This window comes from Scyliorhinus canicula, chromosome 11 (assembly GCF_902713615.1).
Source record: "Scyliorhinus canicula chromosome 11, sScyCan1.1, whole genome shotgun sequence".
Lineage (NCBI taxonomy): Eukaryota > Metazoa > Chordata > Chondrichthyes > Carcharhiniformes > Scyliorhinidae > Scyliorhinus > Scyliorhinus canicula.
The window spans coordinates 20,892,819-20,916,713 of NC_052156.1; the positions used below are offsets into that span (position 1 = coordinate 20,892,819).

The window sequence follows — 23,895 nt, forward strand, 5'->3', positions numbered from 1 at the left end:
CGTAGGCAGCAATGCTAACCACTGTGCCACCGTGCCGCCCCAAACTATAAATAAATGCCTATAAACATGTGCCTCGGCCATATTGGGGAATGTAAAATATGTATGCTGGCTAAAGGGGGCGGCTACAATTATTGTTATGAAGATGCTTACCTGTAAATATTCATGTTAAATTTTTGTGTTTTCCTTTTTTTTTCTCTCTCTCTAATAACTTGTAATTTGTCATATATAAAATATGAAAACTCAATAAAAAAAACATTTATAAACTCTAAAAAAAAAAAAAAAAATTGTCACAAGTAGGCGTCAAAGGAAGTTACTGTGAAAAGCCCCTAGTCGCCACATTCCGGCGCCTGTTCGGGGAGGCTGATACGGGAATTGAACCGAGCTGCTGGCCTGCCTTGGTCTGCTTTCAAAGCCAGCGATTTAGCCCTGTGCTAAAGATGTGCAGGGTAGGTGGATTGGCCACGCTAAATTGCACCTTAATTGGAAAAAATTAATTGGGAACTCTAAATTTAAAAAAAAATAATAATATTTGACAATCGTGACACACAAAGTGCTATTCAGATGTAAAAGACTTCAATTTGGCATCACGTCCACACCTATGTTGTTCCAACGTGCCAGGGATCAAATCCTAAGTGGACTAGAAAGAGTCCAGCGCTACTTAGACAATATCTTAGTTACCGAAGAGAACGAAAAAGAGCATCTTCAAAATGTAGATGCTGCACTCCAGGGACTCCAGAAGATTAGAGCCTATGAGAGCGGAAGGATAAATGTGAATTCCTCAAATCTTCTACTGAATACCTGGGGCGTGACATAGATGCAAAGGGTTGCACAAATCGCCTTCAAAAGTAAAAGCCATAACTGAGGCACCTACAGCTCAAAATGTAACTCAATTTTGCTTGTTTTTGGGCTTATTAAGGTATTATGGAATATTTGTCCCTAATCTAGCAACTGTTCTCAATCCTTTACACAACTTATTGTGTTAAAATGGGAAATGGAAATGGTTGGATCAGGGTGAGAAGGCCTTCGTACAATCTGGGGAGGCACTATTAAAGTCAGAAATCCCGACACACTTTAACATAAAAGATATCTATTGGTCCGAATCATCACTCCTGGGGTGAAGTATCCTTTCTTTACAGTTTTACACCTTTAAAAAAAAATTGTTTAGGATTCTCGTCCGGTATCCTAACAAATGTTGGCGTCTGGTGCAGTATCTGAACACATCAAGTGGCTACACTTCAATGGTAGGGTGACCAGACATCTTGATTTTGGTAGGATAGTCCCGGTTCATCATTAAATATCCCAGTGTCCCAGCACTTTGGTGCAGATTACTCAGAATTTCCTGGTTTTGTCTGCTCACTTTCTCTCCCCAGACTCCCCTCCCCTTTACTCCACTCCTTGTGTTCAATTTACTGTCGGCAACCCAAAAAGAAAACCTTCTTCTCCACTGTGCTGCACACACGGCAATTTAAATGCTGCGTGCACGCAAGCCTTGCCAGAATGCTCCCACAGGCACGGAAAACCTTCTCACCAACACCCAGAACCAGGTGTGAATTTATTTTCCTCCTTACTTGCCTTTCAATGGCCTGATTGGCCTTTGTGTCAGGACACTTGGATTGGCCAATTGGGGATGTCCTGGGAAGGCACATGACCTAATGGTGGTCACTGTTTTGAAGAATTCACCTTTTACCAAGCTGTCATACTCTCACTGTTTGAACTGGTAAGATTGGGAGAAAAAACATCAACTCCCAAAAAATATTGCTTTGACTGCGGCTTTGAATGTTTGTGAAATAATTGAAGGTAGGGCAGCATGGTGGCGCAGTGGTTAGCACTACTGCCTATGGCGCTGAGAACCTGGATTTGATCCTGGCCCTGGGTCACTGTCTGTGTGGAGTTTGCACATTGTCCCCGTGTCTGCGTGGGTTTCACCCCCACAACCCAAAGATGTGCCGGCGAGGTGGATTGGCACACTAAATTGCCCCTTAATTGGAAAAAAAAATTGGATTTTCTAAATTTAGGAAAAAAAGAGAAATAATTGAGGTTAATTCTGCTGGTGCCAATTTATAGGAGGTACAGGGGTTAATTTATGGGAGGTATTGATACTGATTTATAGGAGTGATGATGTGGAGATGCTGATGTTGGACTGGGGTGAGCACAGTATGAGGTCTTACAACACCAGGTTAACATCCAACAGGTTTATTTGGAATCACAAACTTTCATTGACCTGAAGAAGGAGCTATGCTCTGAAAGCTTGGAATTCCAAATATACCTGTTTGATTTATAGGAGGTACTGGGAGTGATTATTAGGGGATACTGGGGTTAAATTCTGGGAGATACTGGCATGATCTCTTATTCATTAATCCCAGTACCTCCTATAAATCACCCCCATGACCTCCAGTAAGTTAACCTCAACACCACTCGGGAACCAGGAAGAATCAATCCACCACTGGGTGGTGACAGAGGATTGACAGCAGCGCCCACCAACTGCAAACAGCACTTGTAGATGTAGGCAGTCAGCTCCATCAGTAATCCACCAAACTGCACTACTGTGGCCGGCAAGTTTGGTTCAACCAAACCTCTCAATGAAAGGCTGTGAGGCTTCCTGTTTGTGGCTCTGGGTGCAAACAAAATCTCCCACACTGGAGGCATCTTTGCTTCCAGTTTTAAATCTAGCTTCTAGCTGAAACATCAATTGTTAGAACCCAGAGTGCAAATTAAAATAAATGGGTCCTTTACATGGAGATAGGTCTTAGTAAAATTAGAGTGGAAGAGAGGAGTCTGGGATCTTGTGACAAACAAAGCCAGGTTTCCGTTCTTTTAAGAAAGTGTGGCAGGAATGTCATTGAAACACGAGGCTGTGGTTCAAAACTGCTGCTTTCAATAATTGGTTGCTGTAATGAACTCCAATTGGCTTTATTGGTTGGCCAATTGGAGTATGAGCTCCCTCAATGATAGCTCATTGAGGGGGCCCATATAAGCACCTGTGTAGGCTTTGTGAGCCAGTCTTAAGTTGACTGGACTGCTAACAGCACTGTTTGTAGCTGCTCCTGTAATATCATTATTGTAAATACATATTGGTGTGATGACGGAACTCCTGCCTCCTGTGGATTACTACAGTTGCCTTCCTTGGGTTTTCAATTCCAGCTGGACCTGGGAGATATAATCACTGACTTCCTACCTTCAACCTTCCCTTCCTCAGACTCCTGCCCAACAGCTCTAATCATCACAGAGCCGCACCTCCTCTCGGCCTTTCAATGTTCCCTGGTTTTGACTTCTGAAAAATCTGGTCATCCTATTGGTAAATTCACTTTGTGGTGGTAAAGCACTTTGGGATTTCCTGCGGTTCTGAAGTGCCTCAGGTTGATGAAGCTGTAAAGGCAGAACTGCAATGCAGTGGTTGGCACGGCTGCCTCACAGCACCAGGAAACCAGGTTTGATTCCGACCTTGGGTGATTGTCTGTATGGAGTTTGCCCCTTAGTATCAAAAGATGTGTAGATTGGATTGTGGGGATAGGGCGGGAGAGTGTGCCTAGGTGGGGTGCTCTTTCGGAGGGTCGTGCAGACTCGATGGGCCAAATGGCCTCATTCTGCCCTGTCAGGATTCTATGATATGGAAATGGCAAGGTAATGATAAGTCTACAAGATCGTAACAGGGTTTCAATTTGAGTGCAAGGTGCAGTATTTGGCTTGACTATAAAGAGTATATAGAGGGTTGAAGGCAGCGCCACCAAATAAGGAAACATAATTTTCACGCAGTGAGGGCTGCCTAAGCTTCAATTGGAGCATTCAAAAGTAAATTTGACATTATCTGAAAAGGAAGAATATGCAGGGTCCCGGATGAAGGCAGGGGAATAGTAAGAATTGAATTAAAAACAGGAAATGCTGGATAGACTCAGCCGGTCTGCTATGGAGAAAAAAAAAACACAGTTCATGTTCCAAGTCCAGATACAGAACTCCATTGATGATTTGATTTTTTGGGGAGCCAGTGCAGACACGAAGGGCTGAATGGTCAGAGCTGTAACAATTCTGTGATTTAGTGATGGTATAATGCAGATTCACACTCTGCTCTTTTGAATTATGCATTTAGTACTTTTTAAAAATAAGATGCGTCAAAAAGATGAATCATTTTTTAAAGATAGAGCCTTTCACCATGGATAAATGGCAGGCTCTTGTACAGCAAGCAATTTGCTGCCGGCCCATCAGTGAGGCTGGAGCTGGCTGGTGCGAACTCCGGGAGACGCACACTCGGCCAACATGTATACTGGGTACACGCAGTTTAAAACAGACACTCCGCGAAAGGTTCACTCGGCCACCGCGGGATGAGGCTCAGGCTGCGAGGCTCAGGTACCAGAGCGGCGGATGGTCATTAGACCGGGACCGGGACCGGCACCCGGCCGGTGGGGGGAGGTGGGAATACAGGTTAGTGGCGAGGGGGGGAAATGAACCAAATTACATTGGCAAACCGTCCAGAATAGAGGCGGAAGTGAGAGTTCTGATGGACAGGAGGCGGGGTCTGGGTGCTGATGGACAGGGGGCGGACTCTGGGTGCTGATGGATAGGAGGCGGGGACTGGGTGCTGATGGACAGGAGGCGGGGTCTGGGTGCTGATGGACAGGGGGCGGGGTGTGGGTGCTGATGGACAGGGGGTGGGGTCTGGGTGTTGATGGACAGGGGGCGGGGTGTGGGTGCTGATGGACAGGGGGTGGGGTCTGGGTGTTGCTGGACAGGGGGCGGGGTCTGGGTGCTGCTGAACGGGGTGGGGTCTGGGTGTTGATGGACAGGGGGCGGGGTCTGGGTGTGGATGGACCGGGGGTGGGGTCTGGGTGTTGATGGACAGGGGGCGGGGTCTGGGTGTTGATGGACCGGGGGTGGGGTCTGGGTGCTGATGGACAGGGGGCGGGGTCTGGGTGCTGCTGGGCAGGGGGCGGGGTCTGTGTGCTGATGGACAGGAGCCGGGGTCTGGTGCTGATGGACAGGGGGCGGGTTCGGTGCTGATGGACAGGGGGTGGGGTTTGAATGGTGATTAGCAGGGGGTGGAGTTTGAATGGTGATTAGCAGGGGGTGGAGTTTGAATGGTGATTGGCAGGGGGTGGGGTTTGAATGGTGATTGGCAGTGGGTGGAGTTTGAATGGTGATTGGCAGTGGGTGGAGTTTGAATGGTGATTGGCAGTGGGTGGGGTTTGAATGGTGATTGGCAGGGGGTGGGGTTTGAATGGTGATTGGCAGTGGGTGGAGTTTGAATGGTGATTGGCAGTGGGTGGGGTTTGAATGGTGATTGGCAGTGGGTGGAGTTTGAATGGTGATTGGCAGGGGGTGGGGTTTGAATGGTGATTAGAAGGGGGTGGAGTTTGAATGGTGATTGGCAGTGGGTGGGGTTTGAATGGTGATTGGCAGTGGGTGGAGTTTGAATGGTGATTGGCAGGGGATGGAGTTTGAATGGTGATTGGCAGGGGGTGGAGTTTGACTGGTGATTGTCTGGGGGTGGAGTTTGAATGGTGATTGGCAGGAGGTTTAGTTTGAATGGTGATTGTCTGGGGGTGTGGTTTGAATGGTGATTGGGGTGGGGTTTGAATGGTGATTGGCAGGGGGTGGAGTTTGAATGGTGATTGGCAGGAGGTGGAGTTTGAATGGTGATTGTCTGGGGGTGTGGTTTGAATGGTGATTGGCAGGGGGTGGGGTTTGAATGGTGATTGGTAGGGGGTGGGGTTTGAATGGTGATTGTCTGGGGTGTGGTTTGAATGGTGATTAGCAGGGGGTGGAGTTTGAATGGTGATTGGCAGGGGGTGGGGTTTGAATGGTGATTGACAGGGGGTGGGGTTTGAATGGTGATTAGCAGGGGGTGGGGTTTGAATGGTGATTGGCAGGGGGTGGGGTTTGAATGGTGATTGGTAGGGGGTGGGGTTTGAATGGTGATTGTCTGAGGTGTGGTTTGAATGGTGATTAGCAGGGGGTGGAGTTTGAATGGTGATTGGCAGGGGGTGGGGTTTGAATGGTGATTGGCAGGGGGTGGGGTTTGAATGGTGATTGGAGGTGGGGTTTGAATGGTGATTGGCAGGGGGTGGGGTTTGAATGGTGATTGGCAGGGGGTGGAGTTTGAATGGTGATTGGCAGGGGATGGAGTTTGAATGGTGATTGGCAGGAGGTGGAGTTTGACTGGTGATTGTCTGGGGGTGGAGTTTGAATGGTGATTGGCAGGAGGTGGAGTTTGAATGGTGATTGTCTGGGGGTGTGGTTTGAATGGTGATTGAATGGTGATTGGCAGGGGGTGGAGTTTGAATGATGATTGGCAGGGGGTGGAGTTTGAATGGTGATTGGCAGGGGGTGGAGTTTGGTGATTAGCAGGGGGTGTAGTTTGGATGGTGATTGGCAGGGGGTGGGGTTTGAATGGTGATTGGCAGGGGGTGGAGTTTGAATGGTGATTGGCAGGGGGTGGAGTTTGAATGGTGATTGGCATGGGGTGGGGTTTGAATGGTGATTGGCAGGGGGTGGAGTTTGAATGGTGATTGGCAGGGGGTGGAGTTTGAATGGTGATTGGCGGGGATGGAGTTTGAATGGTGATTGGCAGGGGGTGGAGTTTGAATGATGATTGGCAGGGGGTGGAGTTTGAATGGTGATTGGCAGGGAGTGGAGTTTGGTGATTAGCAGGGGGTGGAGTTTGAATGGTGATTGGCATGGGGTGTAGTTTGGATGGTGATTGGCAGGAGGTGGGGTTTGAATGGTGATTGGCAGGGGGTGGAGTTTGAATGGTGATTGGCAGGGGGTGGAGTTTGAACGGTGATTGGCGGGGATGGAGTTTGAATGGTGATTGGCAGGGGGTGGAGTTTGAATGGTGATTGGCAGGGGGTGGAGTTTGAACGGTGATTGGCGGGGAGGGAGTTTGAATGGTGATTGGCAGGGGGTGGAGTTTGAATGGTGATTGGCATGGGGTGTAGTTTGGATGGTGATTGGCAGGGGGTGGGGTTTGAATGGTGATTGGCAGGGGGTGGAGTTTGAATGGTGATTGGCAGGGGGTGGAGTTTGAATGGTGATTAGCAGGGGGTGGAGTTTGAATGGTGATTGGCAGGGGGTGGTGTTTGAATGGTGATTGGCGGGGTGGAGTTTGAACAGGGAGTAATAGGGACAGTGTTGTCTTGTGCTCGCTGACCTTCGTTGGCTGCCAGTCAAGCAACATCTTGATTTTAAAATGATCATTCTTGTTTTCAAATCCTTCCAAGGTCACGCCCCATCTTATCTCAATAATCGTCTCCAACCTAACAAATCTCCAAGGTATCTGCGCCCTTCCATGTCTGCACGTCCTCCCCGTGTGTGCGTGGGTTTCCTCCGGGTGCTCCGGTTTCCTCCCACAGTCCAAAGATGTGCGGGTTAGGTGGATTGGCCATGCTAAATTGCCCGTAGTGTCCTAATAGTAAGGTTAAGGGGGGGAGTTGTTGGGTTACGGGTATAGGGTGGATACGTTGACTTGAGTAGGGTGATCATTGCTCGGCACAACATCGAGGGCCGAAGGGCCTGTTCTGTGCTGTACTGTTCTATGTTCTATAATTACTGCACCATTGGTTGTGCCATGACTGTCAGTGTGTCAAAATCCTGGAACTCCCTCTCTCTCTGACAGTCTAGTTGTTGCCGAGGAACCAAGCTCTCGAATGCCCACTGTACAACTCTCTGCCGCTCTATCTTGCTTTCCTCTTTCAGACACCTCTTAAAATCTACATCTTTGACCAAGCTTGTGGTCATCTGACTTAATAGTGACACAAAACTTGGAAGCATTGAAAACTGTGAGGAGGACAGTGTAGAACTAAAAGGAAGACAGACAAGTTGTTGGAGTGGGCAGACAGGTGGAAAATGAAGTTCAATGCGGAGAAGTTTGAGGTGGTGCATTTTGGTTGGAAGAACACGGGCAGAAAATATAAAATAAGGTGGTATAAATCTTAAGGGGGTGACGGTAGCAGGACAGGTGGAGAGAGTAGTTGATAAATCACACAGGGCTTTATTAAATACCCTCTGCAATGGCCTACAAAGCCATTCAGTTGGAGGGCAATTAGGGATGGGCAATACATTCTAGCCCAGCCAGCGACGGCCACATCCTGTGAATTAATTTTTTAAATAAATAGAAGTAAAATACAAGAGCAAGGCGTTTATGCTGATCTTATACAAGGCGCTGGTCAGACCTAAGCTGGAGTATTGTGTACAGTTCTGGGTGCTGCACTATAGAATGGATGTGGGAAAGGTTTTTCTTCTTGTGGGTGAGTCCAGTGCTAGGGGAGGGGGCACTGTTTTAAAATGAAGGGTCGCCTGTTTAGGACGAAGATGAAGAGAATGTTTATTTTCTCTCTGGGGTTGTGCGCCTTTGGAACTCTCTGCCTTGGAAGGTGATGGAGGCGGGGCATTGAAAATGTTTAAAGCGGAGGTAGATAGGTTCTTGTTAGGGAAGGAAATCGAAGATTATTGGGGACAGATGGGAATGTGGAATTCAAAACTCTACCGGATAAACCACGATCGTATTGAATAGCAGAGCAAGTTGGAGATGCCTAATGGCCTATATCTGCTCCTACATCTTGTGTTTGTATGCCGAAACATTAACTCTGTTTCTGATCTGGAGTAAGCTTTCACATTTGTTGTAATAACATCCCTTCATTCTATTTGTTTTACAGGGTCATTGGGATAATACCTAACTGATTGAACCATGCAGCGACATGCTGTACTGACTTCCTGCCCAGCACTGTGGCACTCACTCCCCTGCACTCGCTCCGAGCTAAGGCTAAACATTGTACTTTCTTGTGGTCAGTCGTTCCGGTGAGTTTATTATACTTGTGAGATTTTGGTGTTGTTTGGACTGGGATGAGTGTGTTTCAGCATCGTAGAATTAATTCTAATGTTTATATACAGGCACTTGTGAGCAACATGACGGTTATAATTCCGAGTAACCTTTAATTAAATTATTAATTCACAGGATGTGAGGGCTTCCAGGTTAGCCCAGCATTTGTTGCCGATCCCTGATTGCCCTTGAGAAGGTGGTGGTGAGCTGCCATCTTGAACTGCTGCAGTCCATGTGGCGTAGGTACACCCACAGTGCTGTTAGAGAGGGAGTTCCAGGATTTTGACACCGTGACAGTGAAGGTGATGTACTTCTAAGTCAGGCCAACGTGTGGCTTGGAGGAAAGTTGCAGGTGATGATGTTCCCCTGAATCTTTGTGCTTCTAGGTGGTAGAGATCATGGGTTTAGAAGGTGCTGTTGAAGGAAAGTTGGTGAGTTACTGCAGTGCATCTTGTAGATGGTACACACGGCTGCTACTGTGTGTCGGTGGTGGAGGGAGTGAATTTTTAAGGTGATGGATGGGCTCCTATGTCTTGTTAAATTTCTTGAGTGTTGTTGGAGCTGCACCCATCCAGGGAAGGTGGAGAGTGTTCTATCACACTCCTGTGCCTTGTAGATGGTGGACGGACTTTGGAGAGTCTGGATGTGAGTTACTTGTTGCAGAATTCCCAGTCTCTGCTCTTGTAGCCACAGTATTTATACGGCTAGTCTAGTTCAGTTTCTGGTCAATGTTAACCCCCAGGATGTTGATAGTGGGTGATTCAACAATATTTGATGTCAAGGGGAGATGATTAGATTCTCTCTTGTTGGAGATGGTCATTGCCTGGCACTCGTGTGGTGAGAATGTTGCTTGTCACTTTTCCGCCATGGGTGCTGAGCATTGTGCAGTCGTCAGTGAACATCCCACTACTGACCTTCTTATGGTGGGAAGATCATTGATGAAGCAGCTGAGGGTGGTTGCGTCTACAAACTGTGCTGAGAGACTCCTGTGATAATGTCCTGGGACTGAGATGATTGACCTCCCACAACCATTGTCCTTTGTGCTAGGTATGACTCCAACCAGTGGAAGCTTGTCCCCTTGATTCCCATTGACTGCAGCTTCGCTAGGATTTCTTGATGCTACACTCAGTCAAACGCTCTGTCGATGTCAGCAAATTCAGCTTTAAATTCAGGGTAAAGGGCTGACTGCTTCGTCAAGCATTCCAAGGCCAGTTATCGCCTGGCTCAGGTGAAAGATCATTGAATTGAATTGTGAACTCTGTTTCTATCTCCACAGATGTTACCTGGCCAGCTGCGTATTTCAAGCATTTTCCTTCTTTATTTTAATGGTAACCTGGGTTGGATGTCAAGTAAAGACTTCCCCTCCTTTAATACGGCTCCAACTGTGTGCCAGAGTCCCAACTTCTTGAGACTATTCCCACTGGAACAGAGTAACGTGACAATTGTAATTTCAAACATTATTTCTCTTTCCTTCACTGCTACTAACATTGTGGCCTCGGACTGGATTTTCCTCTGCTCTTCCACCCCAAACTGGGAAGGGTATGAAAAGGGAGCACGGGCCACTAAAGCCTACTGCCCTGGGCTCAGTTTAGCCCCCAGTCCCTGCACCAGTGGGAAAGCTGGCATTGCCTTCCCCAGTTGCCACATATAAATGCTAGTTGAGTAGCCGGGTACCCATGCCCATTTCCAACCATAGCTTATGCCAAGAGAAAGGTAACAGAAGGGCCTGGGTCAGTGATTTAGTCCTCTGGTGGGGTAACAGGACCAGGAAATGGACTCCTCTCCTTCCACAATGGTGCAGGCTCGAGTTACAGCAAAGAGGGGTGGGCCCTGTCTGTGCGATTGCTGAATGGAGGAAGTGAGAATCTATACCCAATCGTTTTGACCTGGAACTGGGTTGGAAGTATTTCATAGATTTCATAGAATTTACAGTGCAGAAGGAGGCCATTCGGCCCATCGAGTGTGCACCGGCTCTTGGAAAGAGCACCCTACCCAAGGTCAACACCGCCACCCTATCACCATAACCCAGTAACCCCACCCAACACTAAGGGCAATTTTGGACACTAAGGGCAATTTATCATGGCCAATTCACCTAACCTGCGCATCTTTGGACTGCAGGAGTGTTGTCAGGGTGGCTTCTGATACTCTGATCACCGAGAGTGTGGTATGGGCTTGAGAACTAAGGGTTAAGTTGAGGGCAGGATCGCAGGACTTGTAATTGAAGGAGAGGACAATGGAACCTGAAGGTTGAGAAAGCAGCAGGTAGCTGGAACTAAAAGGCAGCGCCTGTATTTAATCAGCACCAGTCTGAACCCAAATCTTATCTTGCAGATGGCAGGAGACGAGCCCTGGGCACTGGACAGGCGTCTTAGCCAATCGTGTGTGGACCCTGACTCAGACCGAGGATAAGATCTGGTACCGGACCTATTCCCGGGAGGAAGAAAACGCCACCCAATTATCATCAAGAAGTCACAAGAAGAGAAAAGGACCTGCTGCAAATGCGATCGGCATTAAAGTGAAAAAGGAAAATGGAATAAAAACGGAATTTAAAAGGGATGATAAAAACTTCCCAAAAACAGAGGGGATGTTTCCTGAAGTGAAAATGGAACCGGTGGAGTACATGTCACAGACCGACATTACCACAGCTGGTCTGGTGAAGGCAGAAAGCAGTGCCGTGGAGGAAGGGGAGTGCAGGATTTTAACCGACTATTTTCAGCTGCACGTGCGTCTCTCGGAGCTGTATTCCCACTGGAGCCAAGCTGACAAACACTTTGAGCGAGTAGCACAGGATTTCCCTGGTATGTAAGTTCCTCCAGGAGCTCAAAATTGATACATAACGGAATGGGTGAAGGTCCGATTAATATTTTGCACCCAGCACTGCAGACACTGTACAGAAGGGATACTAGCTATTAGATACTTCCTATTAGAAGAATGAATGGTGGTATTATTGATTCTGAAGGGGTTGACAGGGTACATACGGAAAGGATGTTTCCCCTTGTGGGTGAATCTCAAGCTCGGGGATTCCGTTTAAAAATAAGGGGTCTCACATTTAAGACAAGAGAGGAGGAGATTATTTTTCTCTCCGAGGAATTTTGATCTTTGGAATTCTTTACCCCCCCAGAGCACTGGAGGCTGGGCCGTTGAATATATTCAAGATTAAGTTCGGAGTCGAGGGTTATGGGGTACAGGCAGGAAAATGGAAGTAATCATAGAATCCCTACAGTGCAGGAGGAGGTCTTTCGGCCCATCGAGTCTGCACTGACCCTCCGAAAGAGCACTCTACCTTGGCCTACTCCCCACCCCATTCCCGTAACTCCACCTAACCTGAACACTATAGGGCAATTTAGCATGACCAATCCATATAACAAGCACATCCTTGGACTGTGGGAGGAAACCGGAGCATGCGGAGGAAACACACGCAGACACGGAGAGAAAGTGCAAACACCATACAAACAGTTGCCCAAGACCGGAATTGAAAGCGTTTTAGCTCAGTTGGCTGGACAGCTGGTTCGTGATGCAGAGCGAGGCCAGCAGCGCGGGTTCAATTCCCGTACCAGCTGACATTATTCATGAAGGGCCTGCCTTCTTAATCTTGCCCCCTCACCTGAGGTGTGGTGATCCTCAGATTAAATCACCACCAGTCAGCTCTCCCCCCTCAAAGGGTAAAAGCAGCCTATGGTCATCTGGGACTATGGCGACTTTATCTTTATTTATTATGAATGGGCTTTTGATTGAGTACATATTCTTCAGAGGTTTTGGAGTGATACTTGTCGGGGTGTGTTTCCTCTAGCAGCCAGCCTGCAGGGAGTGTGAGTTAAAAACAGAACATGCTGGAAACACTCAGTACAAAATTTCCTCAGATACACATTGTATGCGGGGTGTGTGAAAGAGAAAGCACTCGACTATTGTGGAACGGTTTATTTATCCAGCTCGGCAGTGAGTAATGATTTTATTTCTAATCTGTGCCTCGGTGTTCTGTGCTGTTTCAGGGGTCCGCATCCTGCGTCAGGATCCAACTGAGTGTCTCTTTGCTTTCATCTGCACTTCCAACAATCACATCTCGCGTATCACCGGAATGATCGAGCGCCTGTGCCAGGCCTACGGAAAGAGGCTGTGCAAGCTGGATTCCTCCACCTACTACTCGTTCCCAACGCTGCAGGCATTGGCAGGTTGGTGTCAGAGCGGGAAGGGTTTGGCAGGGCTGCTGGCTGGAGAGGCAGGCGGCGGGGGGACAGGGGCATTTGAACCCAGTGCTGCTGGGTTAAAGAGAGGTTGGAAATAATGGCGGGGTGCTCAGTCCTTCTCGCTACCCAGTGACCTCTAGCTGGAGCAGGCGAGCACAGATGCCCGAGGCCGTGTTCGACCCTGAATTAGGGTTGAGGTCTTTGTTGTTATGCCCCACGTGGATGCATAGCCCACTAACATTCAGCATCCAGGCTTAGACATATGGGGAATGACCACTTGCTCAGGTTGTTACAATGCAATATGTGGCCTGGTGATCGGAGCTGCTGCACTTGCTTTGTGAGCTTCCAGAAAGAGAGACTCGGGCACTTCTGTTTGAAAGAAAGGCTTACAAACACAGCGCCTTTCACAACCACAGGACCTTCCAAGGCACCTTGCAGCTAATGAAGCACCGTCACTGCTGTCACAGGAGCACAGCCAGCTTCCACAAACTGAAATGTCCGAAAAACCAAACAATCAAAATAATTTTAAAAACAGTCTGTTTTCAATGAAATAAAAGTTAGAAATGATCAGTAGGTCAGGCAGCATCTGTGGGTAGAGGAAAAGGGTTCATGTTTCAAGTCGATGACTTTATCTTATTGGACGAGGGTTCAATTTTAGGTAGGATGCCAAGGATGGCTTCTCTGCTGTTCTTCAAAATAATGCAAAGGCATCTTTTCTGCCTGCCCGAGAGAGCAGGCAAGGCCTCGGATTACAAAAGGTGGCACCTCCAACAGCGCAGCAGTCCGTAAGTGCTGGAGTGGCAGCCTGGATTTCTGTGCTCAGATCTCTACAATGGGACTTGAATTCATAATCTTCCGACCTGCAGTTGGCACAAACCCTAGGTTTGTCGCAGTGGAGCGAGCGGAAGGAACCTGTTGTATTTTCCCTGAGAGTGATTTTGCCTGTAGCATTTGTCGGTTGCCACCAGGTGGTGATATCACACTGGAAAACTGTTCAAGCACAGTGGTGCCTTTTTTATAACTAAAGCGCAGGGCCACTGTCTGCAAATTGGACTCCCAGTAAACCCTCTGGCTGCACCAGCAACACCGGACCAAGCTTCAGGTCTCTTCCACAGAGAAACTGGGAAATTCTTTGGTCTTGAACTTACTCCGTTAACTTCAAATGCAAAAAATAAAAGAAATCTTACTATTTTAGAATCGGACATTGGTAATGCTTCGCAATTGAAGTTTCTTTAAACTCTTTAGTAGTCTGCTGTTGCAGTCTCTATATCTAAATCTTGCATTGGTGTATTGTTTATTTCTGTGATTTCTGGTTGTGGGTTGGTTGTATTTCTATTAGCAGCTGGGGCTAGTCATCATATTAATTCCTACAGTGCAGAAGAATGCCATTCGGCCCATCGAGTCTGCACCACCCATTGTAAAGAACACCTGACTTCATATAATAATAATCGCTTATTGTCACAAGTAGGCTTCAATGAAGTTACTGTGAAAAGTCCCTAGTCGCCACATTCCGGCGCCTGGTCGGGGTGGCCGGTACGGGAATACTACCCACGCTGCTGGCCTTATTCTGCATTACAAGTCAGCTGTTTAGCCCACTGAGCTAAACCATCCCCTAAACTTAAGCCCAAGTCCCCACCTATCCCCGTCACCCAGTAACTCCACCTAACCTTTTGGACACTAAGGGACAATTTAGCATGGCTAATCACTTAACCTGCACATCTTTGGACTGGGAGAGGAAACTTGAGCACCCGGAGGAAACCCACAGACACGGGGAGAAAATGCAGTTACAAAAGAGTGTAATAATTATGTTTTAAACAGAAAAGTGTAGAAACTATCAGTGCCGGTCTTGGCTCAGTAGTAGCACTTTCAGCTCTAAGTTATTCTCCTACCAGCACCACTTAAAACAGGCAAAGTGGACATTTACCTCACCGCACTTTGTGGGACCTTGCTGTGTACACATCACTCACAATGTTTTGCTACATTACAACAGTGAATACACTTCTCAGGTACTTCATTAGCTATGAGGTGCTGTGGGACATCCTGACAAAGTGAAAAGTGCTATATAAAGGCAACTTCTATCTTCATTCCTCAATAAATCAGACCAGAAACAAAGAAACAGAAAACGCAGACTGATAGAAGCACATTACTTTCTTACCAACTCATCCAGACATTCTAACATTGTAAATGGGATTCCCCCACCATCGGGAACATTCTTTCTGAATCTACCCTGTCTAATCCTGCTGGAATTTTACAGGTTTCTGTGAGATCCCCTCCCACTCGTCTAAACTCCAATGAATATAATCCCAACCGACTTAGTCTCTCCTCATATGACAGTCCTGCCATCCCAGGAATCAGCCTGGTAAACCTTCTCTGCACTCCCTCCATAGCAAGAACATCCTTCCTCAGATAAGGACTAAAACTGCGCACAATACTCCAGGTGTGGCCTCACCAATACCCTTTACAATTGCAGTAAAACATCCCTATTCCTATGCTCCAATCGTCTCACTATGACGGCCAAAATGCCATTTGCCTTCTTTACTGCCTGTTGTACCCGCACGCTTACTTTCAGTGACTGATGCACGAGGACACCAAGGTCTCGCTGAGTATCCACCTCTCTCAGTTTACACCCATTCAATATTAATCTGTCTTTTTATTTTTGCTACCGAAGCGGATAACCTCACATTTATCCACATTATACTGCATCTGCCATGCATGTGCCCACTCACTCAGCCTGTCCAAATCCCGCTGAAGCATCTCTGCATCCTCCTCACAACTCTACCTCTTACACAACTTTGTACGATCTGAAAATTTGAAGATAATACATTTAGTTGCCTCGTCCAAATCATTAATATATAATGTAAACAGTTGGGGTCCTAGCACAGATCCCTGCAGTATGCCACTAGTCACTGTCAATCAGAAAAAGACCCATTTATTCCAACATTTTGCTTCCTGCCTGCTGACCAACTTTCTATCCATCTCAAGATACTACCTGCATCCCATGTGCTTTAACTTTACATAGTAATCTGCTATGACCTTGTTGAAAGTCTAAATAAATTACATCCACCGGTTCTCCCTGGTCAACTCTACTCGTTACACCTTCAAAGAATTCTAATAGATTTGTCAAGAATGATTTCCTTATCATAAATCCATGCTGACTTTGTCTGATTAAACCACTGCTTTCCAAATGCTGTGCTATGAAATCCTTGATAATGGACTCCAGCAACTTTCCGACAGACTCGCTGGTCTATAGTTCCCTCTTTTCTCTTTTTGGATAGCGGGGCAATATTAGCTGCCCTCCAATCTGTAGGAACCATTCCAGAGAATTTTGAAAAATGACCACCAATGGATCTACTATTTCGAGGGGCACTTCCTTACTCTGGGATGAGGATTTTCGTGCTCTGGAGATTTATGCGCCTTCAATCCCATTAATTTCCCCCAAACCATTTCTCTACTGACACTAATTTCCTTCAGCTCCTCACTAACACTTGTGTTACTCAGAACTTCCGATACATTATTCATGTCTTCCTTTGTGACAGAAGCAAAGTACAAGTTTAGTTCCTCGCCCATTTTTTGTTTCCCGTTATGAATTCCCCTGTTTCTGACTGCCAGGGGCCTACATTTATTTCTATTAATCTTTTTCTCTTTACATACTTAAGAGGTTTTTTATGTTCCCCGCCATCTTACTTTCATATTGTATTTTCCCCATCTTAATCAAACCCTTGGTCCATCTTTGCTGAATTTTAAACTGTTCCCAATCCTCAGGTCTCTTTAAATTTAACACTGTCTCTAATCTCATTTGTAAGCCATGGTTTGGCCACAGTTCCCTTTCTACTCTTGGGCCAACTAGGAATGAACAACTTTTGGAGTTCACCTATTTGTTCCTTAAATGTCTGCCATTGCATGTCCTCTGTCCTTCCTTTCAGTAATGTTTCCCAGTCCATCATAGCCAGCTCATACCATCATCGTTACCTTCATTGAGATTCAGGACCCTGGTCTCAGAATCAACCACCTCACTATCCAATCAGGAGTTGTTTCATGGTCAACATTAGACATTTAATTCCAGATTTGTATTGAATTCAAATTTCTCTGTCTGCCTCAGTGGGATTTGAACTTGGGTCCCCAGAGCATTACCCTGGGTCTCTGGATTACTGCCCCAGTGACTCATCTATGTTTACATAGTAATGTGGAGTGGCGTGGTTGAGGTGGGGAATGATGGGAAGAGGCGGGGGCAGGATGATGGTGATGTGGAGAGGGCAATTGTGAGAACCTGGATCACAGAAAAGAGTGATGATTCCTTGTGTCATCCCATGCAGGAGATGATGTGGAAAAGCAGTTGCGGGTTCTGGGATTTGGATACAGAGCAAAGTTCGTCAATCAGAGTGCAAAGATGATACTGGAGACACATGGTTCCGACTGGCTGAATTCACTCCGTCAGGCACTATATGAGGAAGCAAAACGTGCGCTGTGCACTTTACCTGGTGTGGGGGCAAAGGTGAATGAGTCAGTCAGCGGATGGGGTTTTAATATTTAGTTGCTGCTATTCCTAAGCTGAAAGAAATTTGTTTCACCTTCTTCGCTCTTGATTCTCTGGGATTGCTCCCAAAATTGGTTCAGCCTTAACTGGAGGCAGAAGAAGTCAGTGGGGAGCAACAATTGCCGATTTTTGGGTGCCGATTTTTCTTTTTGGATCATGTGTTTATCAAAATGAGATCTAATAATGCTGGGGAGGTGAACTCCCATTTTAAGCTAAAGCTGCCTTCTGCCGTTGAAAGTTGGACAAGGTTTGTAATCTGTGCCAATAGCTTTTCGCGGCTTTCGCTTTCTGTTTCCACCCACCTCTCTTGCAGAATCGAGATGTGAAACTAAAGCTGAGTATCTGGACAGATCCAACGTCGTAATTATACCACAGGAACAGGCGTAGACCATTCAGCCCCACTCCACCATTCTATTAGATCATGGTTGGTCTGTAACTTCACTCCATTTACCTGTATCCCTTGGAACCCCTGACCGAACGTGAATCTAATCTCAGGCTTGAAATCTGTAATTGAGCCAAAATCCGCAACTTTATGGGGGAACGATGTTAGAATTTTGCTACCTTCTGTGTAGAAAATAATGCTCCCTGATATTCCCGCCTACATGACTAATCTCTAATTTTGAGATTATGTCCCTTTGTTGTGGATTACTCCGCCAGAGGATATAGTTTCTGTTTCAGATCTTTCCCCCCCCCCCCCACCTTGATTAGATCACCTTCAGCCTCCTAAATTCAGGGGAATACAAACCAAGTTCATATGTCCTTTCTTCATCAGACCAGTTCCAAAGCATAGTCTTCCCTGTGTTGACTGATTCTCTGATCTGATTCTAGGTGGCTGACTGTGTTTGCCTGATGTCTCTGGATAAGCCGGACGTTATTCCCGTGGACACACACGTCTGGCAGATCACTAAGCGTGATTATCACTCCCACCTGGGGGCAGGTCAAAAAACTCTCACTGACAGAGTGTACCGGGAAATTGGTAAGAAAAAGATCGCCCGGGTTGTTAATGGCATCAAAAAGCCGCTATGTGACGGCCGCTGTCTAGATAACTAGTTATAGAATCTCTGAATCGTAAAACTCTATAGTACGGAAAGTGGCTATTCAACACATCGAGTCTGTGCCAGCCTTTGCAAAGATCAATCCAGTTAGTCCTGCTCCATCGATCCCTGCAATGTTTTCCTCCAGTATTTATCCAATTCACTTTTGAAAGCTACTGTTGAATACCCATCAGGCAAGATGCTAACCACTCGTTGCATAATAAAGAATTTCCTCAAGTCGCCTCTGGTTCTTCGGCCAATCACCTTAAGCCATTGGAAACAGTTTCTCTTTCTGTCCTCTAAAGCGTTCATGGTTTCCCTCTATTAAGTTACCCCCGAGCCTTTGCTATTCTGAAGAATAACCCCATCTTCTCCAGTCTATCCATATAACTGAAGCTGCTCTCCCCGAAACCATTCTAGTAAATTTTTGCTGCACTCTTTCCAAAGCCTTCATGTCCTTCCTAAAGTGGGTTGCCCAGAATCGCCCACAATACTCCAACTAGGGCAGAACTAGCATTTAATGTGGGTTTCGTATATCTTCCTGGTTTTTGAACCTCCCTGCAAGGACACATCCCATTTCAGTTCAAATGCAAACCGTCTGCCAGGTCCCACCATCCCTGAAAACGGTCTCAATGTCCCAGAAATCTAAAGCCCTCCCTCCTGCACCATTTCTCCAGCCATGCATTCATCTGAACTAACCTCCTATTTCTATACTCACCAGCACGTGGCACCGGAAGTAATCCAAAGATTACTACCTTCTGGGTCTTGTTTTTTAATCTACTTCCTAGCTCCCTAAATTCAGCTTTCAGGACCCCATCCCTTTTTCTGCCTATATCGTTGGTACCAATGTGCACCATTTATATCTGTCTGTTTGCCCTCCCCCTTCAGTATGCCCTGCAGCCGTTCAGTCACATCCCTGACCCTGGCAGCAGGAGGCAACATACCATCCTGGAGTCTCTTTTGTGGCCACGGAAATGCCTGTCTGTTCTGCTTTGCATGCTACAAGCTTTGGTTCAGTGCTTTTCTATTCTGTGATCTTTAATTGTAAAAAGACTCAGGAGGCCCAAGAAGGTCAATTCAAACAAAGTTTAATTCAGTGACAAAAGCAAGGGTTGCAGTGCAGCCCAAAGGTCCCAACCGGCACTCCCGACCACACCGGTCCCAATCAGGGCCGGCTTTTATGAAGTGATTTCTATGAGCCCTTGCAGATGGGCCTCACCCACTAGTGGGGGAGCTCGTATTCCATGAGTGCCACGGGAAGATCAATTGGGGTGCCCCCTTGTGTCTCGGGATGGATATTACACTGTCATAATGTTATTGTGTCCATTTATATTTGCTTGAACTGATCAAAGAATACACAGAATGCACAGAACCCATCACCGGGTCATCATGTATTGAGCATTAAACACAATACTTACAACATGGAGCAGCTCTTTAGTAATATCTGGAAACCTTCACTACCTCCTGTGTTTTAATTTTAGGTGATTATTTTCGTAGCCTGTGGGGTCCTTTTGCTGGCTGGGCACAATCTGTAAGTAATAAAAATACACAATTCATAGATGACTGGAAGAAGCATAATGATCAAAAGAGCTAAAGGGGAATACAAAAATTCTAGGTCTTATAACAAGAGATATGGAATATAATGCCAAGAGGTAATGATGAACCTATCTGTGTAAAACCTCAATAAGACCTCAGTTAGGTAGTGTGTGTAGTATTCACACTATGTTAGGGTATTGAGGCTTGAGTAAGAGTATGGCATAGGTGCAATAGGATACCGGCTGGATGATCAAATACACAGCCAAAGATGGATTTGAAAGATTAGGGGCGCGATTCTCCGCAAATGCGGCGAATCATAAAGGCTGCCGTGAAACTGGCCGTGTTTCACGGCAGCCTCCGCGCCCCCTCCTGGGACCCGATTCTCCCCCCCTCCCGGGCGGGGCTAGCAGCGGGGCCCCGTGAAGCACGGCATCGCGGGCTTAGCGACCATCGCTAAGTCCGCGCGCCAAGCGTCATGCCGGCTGACGCGCACGATGACGTCAGCCATGCATGCGTGGGTTGGACGGCTCCAACCCGCGCATGCACGGATGACGTCATCACGCAGACGCCTCAAACCCTCGCATGCGCGGGCCGTCATGCCCCTCAGCTGCCCCGCGGACTGATCCTGCAGGGCGGCGGAAGAACAAATAGTGCGTGGGTATCGGACCCGTTGCCCGCGATTGGTGCCCACCGATTGCAGGCCCATGCCACCCTTGGCACGGCCGTGGTCCGGCCGTGCCAATCGGTGCCATGGTTGTCCGGGACGGGCAGTTTGCGGCTGTTTTCACGAATGCTGAAAGCAGGTGTGATCGCGGCCGTGAAAACGGGCGTAAACTCCGCGGTCATCGGCCTGCGGAGAATCGCTGTTCGCCGTAAAAAACGGCAAGCAGCGATTCGTGTCGTGGGGCGGCCAGAGGGGGGGGGGTAGGGGGGGAGAATAGCGGGAGGCCGTGAAAATTGTCGGGAAGGCCCTCCCTCTATTCTCCGACCCGTCATGGGCAGCGGAGAATCGCGCTCCAGATCTTTGTTTTTTGGTAGAACAGTGCAGATTATGGGATGATGTGATAGAAGTGTTTGAAATGATGGAAAGATGGATAAGAGCAGATTTATTTCTCGTAGTTAAGAGACCAGAGGCCCCATCAACAAGTCCAGTCAATTGGCGAGCGAGGAGGTTTTTCGACCTGACTGCGTAACTCCCTTCTGCTGTTACATTTGCGCCAGGATTTCCGAGGAGTGGGAGAATCCAGTGGCCACCTGTACACGGAGACCTCCCATGACCGCTAACCACTGGGAGTGACTGGAATGTTTCATCAACACCCGGCACCAAATTTTAATTTGTTTGGTTAAGTTTCCTTTACATGTTTGCATTAAGTTAGGGTGTCCCTTTAAGAGGAGGGCATGTACAACCGTTTAACCGATTGATTAGCATACCTGCCAATCGTGGTTCATGAAAGATTTAGAACAAGACAATGGATACAAGATTAAATGTAAGACTTTTGGAACAGGGAGAAAGAGTTGCAGTTGAACTCACATCCAGGGTTAAATAGTTGAAGCAGAAGTTGTCAACGTTGAAGATTAGATTGGATAGGTGGATAAAGGAGAAGGAGATAAAGGGATATGGCGAAGGATGATGAAATGTGATTCGAGCTACTTGCTCGAGTGGAGAGTAAACACCAACTTGAACTGGATGAGCTGAAAAACCTTTGTCCAAGCTGGAATTCCTATGTAATCTATGCACTGTAATGTGATTGATGGGTTCAGATAGAGCACTGGGGAAAGATGACGCAAGACAATGATAGAGATTATAGCATAATTGATGGGTTTAGACATGATGTTGGATACTGAGAGAGTGTGTATAGTAAGAAAGAATCTCTGTCTGGGATTAATCCGTTGTGCAATTTGCGATAACTCACGTGCATCTTGGTTGATAGATTGGTGCAAACCTAAGGGGTAGCAATTATAGAATTACAGTTTCCTGATAGCAAAGTAAATATGGCTTAGAGAGTCAGTATTGACCATTTACTGCCACTACTGTGTGTTCTCCCTCTCCGCCTCACAATAACTAATTATTTGTACTTCCCTATTCCAGGTTCTGTTTTCCGCCGATTTGAAGAAGTTTCAGGTATACAAGTCCAAGCAAGAGTTACAGCAGAACAGAGACACCAGGAGCTGACAGCGGAACTTACTATTAGTCCGACGTAATGCAGAGGATAATGTCATTACTATTTGACACTCCTCCAGTGATGTACCTCTTGTGACCCCTGTCCTGTTTCACTGTTTAAACTTGCACTGTGAAGGAACATAAACCTGTCTATTTTTCTGGTCCTCTCATCAACCAGCTTTTACTGTGCAAGTGCTATTCAGCTTTATCAAAGCCGGAGCCCTTTGATCTTCTGAGGTTTCCTGTCATGACTTTTACACTGAGGAATGTTCCGGCCAGAGCAACCTGAAGGCTGAACTGCAATAATATGGCCAAATTATCAGTGCAAATGCTATTTTGGACTGGGGGATAATTGATTCAGTGCGCACCCCGACAGAAGTCAGCTTGGCTGTTACTGTGGAATGGGAGAATTCTGCAAAGAACGTTTAAAGACAATCTGTTTCAGTTACAGGTGAATTTCTGGTTGCGTTATGGTCCAACCCACTCGGCATCCAGTCCCCAGACTCCCCCACATCCCCAACAAAACGTATACGGTCATGTCCTTTTGAATTGTTAACCAAGGCCGAGTGGTGACCTGATAGAGGCTCTTACCATAAATAGGAGCATGAGTAGGACATGAGTCTTGAGCCTTCTCCCCCACTGAATAACATTAGATCTTGGCCTTAATTCCTGCCTGTTTTCCATCACCCTGGACTCCCTTTTAAGATCACAAAAGGAGTTGATAGGGTAGACTAGAGAAGATGTTTCTACTTGGGGAAGCCTAAACTAAGGGGGTTAAACATTAATGAATCACTGATAAGTCCAATAAATAATTTAGGAGAAATCTTTCACCACAGAGTGTTGAGGATGTGGAACTTGGCACCACTTGGAATAGTTGAGACAAATGAGCAAAGATGCATTAAAGAGGAAGCTGGATATACACGACTGAGAAAGCGAGAGCAGGATCTGCTGATAGGGTTGGATGAAAACGGAGGAGGCTTGTGTGGGGTAAGAACAACAGCAGAAACTAATTGAGCCAAACAGTCTACCGGGGCGGCACAGTGGCACAGTGGTTAGCACTGCTGCCTCACAGCGCCAGCAACCCGGGTTCAATTCTGGCCTTGGGTGACTGTGTGGAGTTTGCATTTTCTCCCCGTGTCTGCGTGGGTTTCCTCCGGGTGTTCCAGTTTCCTCCCACGGTTCAAAGGGTTAGATGGATTAGCAATGCTAAATTGCCCCTTAGTGTCCAAAAATGTACAGCTTAGGTGGTGTTATGAGGATAGGGTGGGGGAGTGGGGCTGGGTAGAGGACTCTTTCAGAGGGTCAGTGCAGATTCGATGGATCAAACGGCCTCCTTCTGCACTGGGAATTCTATGATTTCTGCAGTATGGGTTCTAAGTAACTACAACAGTTGCATATCAAGTTGCCTTTGCAGGGAAGGTTTGTGGAAAAGTGTAATATGTAAATGAATTTGTTGCATCGATGGATAAATGAAGATTTTGATCATGTATTTTTGTAAACCTAATAAAGAATGCTGATTATTAATATTGGATTCCACAACATGTCATTGAAGATGAGGAGGAATCCAGTTAGAAGCTACAATATAATTGAGTGAATCAGGTAAAATATTAACAACATATTACGATTGGCAACTATAA

At 46.7% G+C, this 23,895-nt stretch overlaps 1 protein-coding gene across 2 annotated transcripts; it reads left to right on the forward strand.

Annotated features, from left to right (window-relative positions):
* The first annotated feature begins 4,298 nt into the window (after positions 1-4,298).
* Positions 4,299-23,782, forward strand: ogg1 (8-oxoguanine DNA glycosylase). Of its 2 annotated transcripts, none has more exons than XM_038812477.1 (8): positions 4,299-4,416; positions 8,646-8,787; positions 11,141-11,607; positions 12,799-12,978; positions 17,307-17,485; positions 18,356-18,503; positions 20,043-20,092; positions 22,187-23,782. In XM_038812477.1, exons 2-8 carry the CDS (start codon positions 8,678-8,680, stop codon positions 22,268-22,270), a joined length of 1,218 nt encoding a protein of 405 aa, XP_038668405.1. In that variant the 5' UTR covers positions 4,299-4,416; positions 8,646-8,677; the 3' UTR covers positions 22,271-23,782. The 2 variants fall into 2 exon arrangements, with proteins under 2 accessions (XP_038668405.1, XP_038668404.1); XM_038812476.1 differs by having other exon boundaries at positions 4,301-4,341.
* Positions 23,783-23,895: the final 113 nt, after the last annotated feature.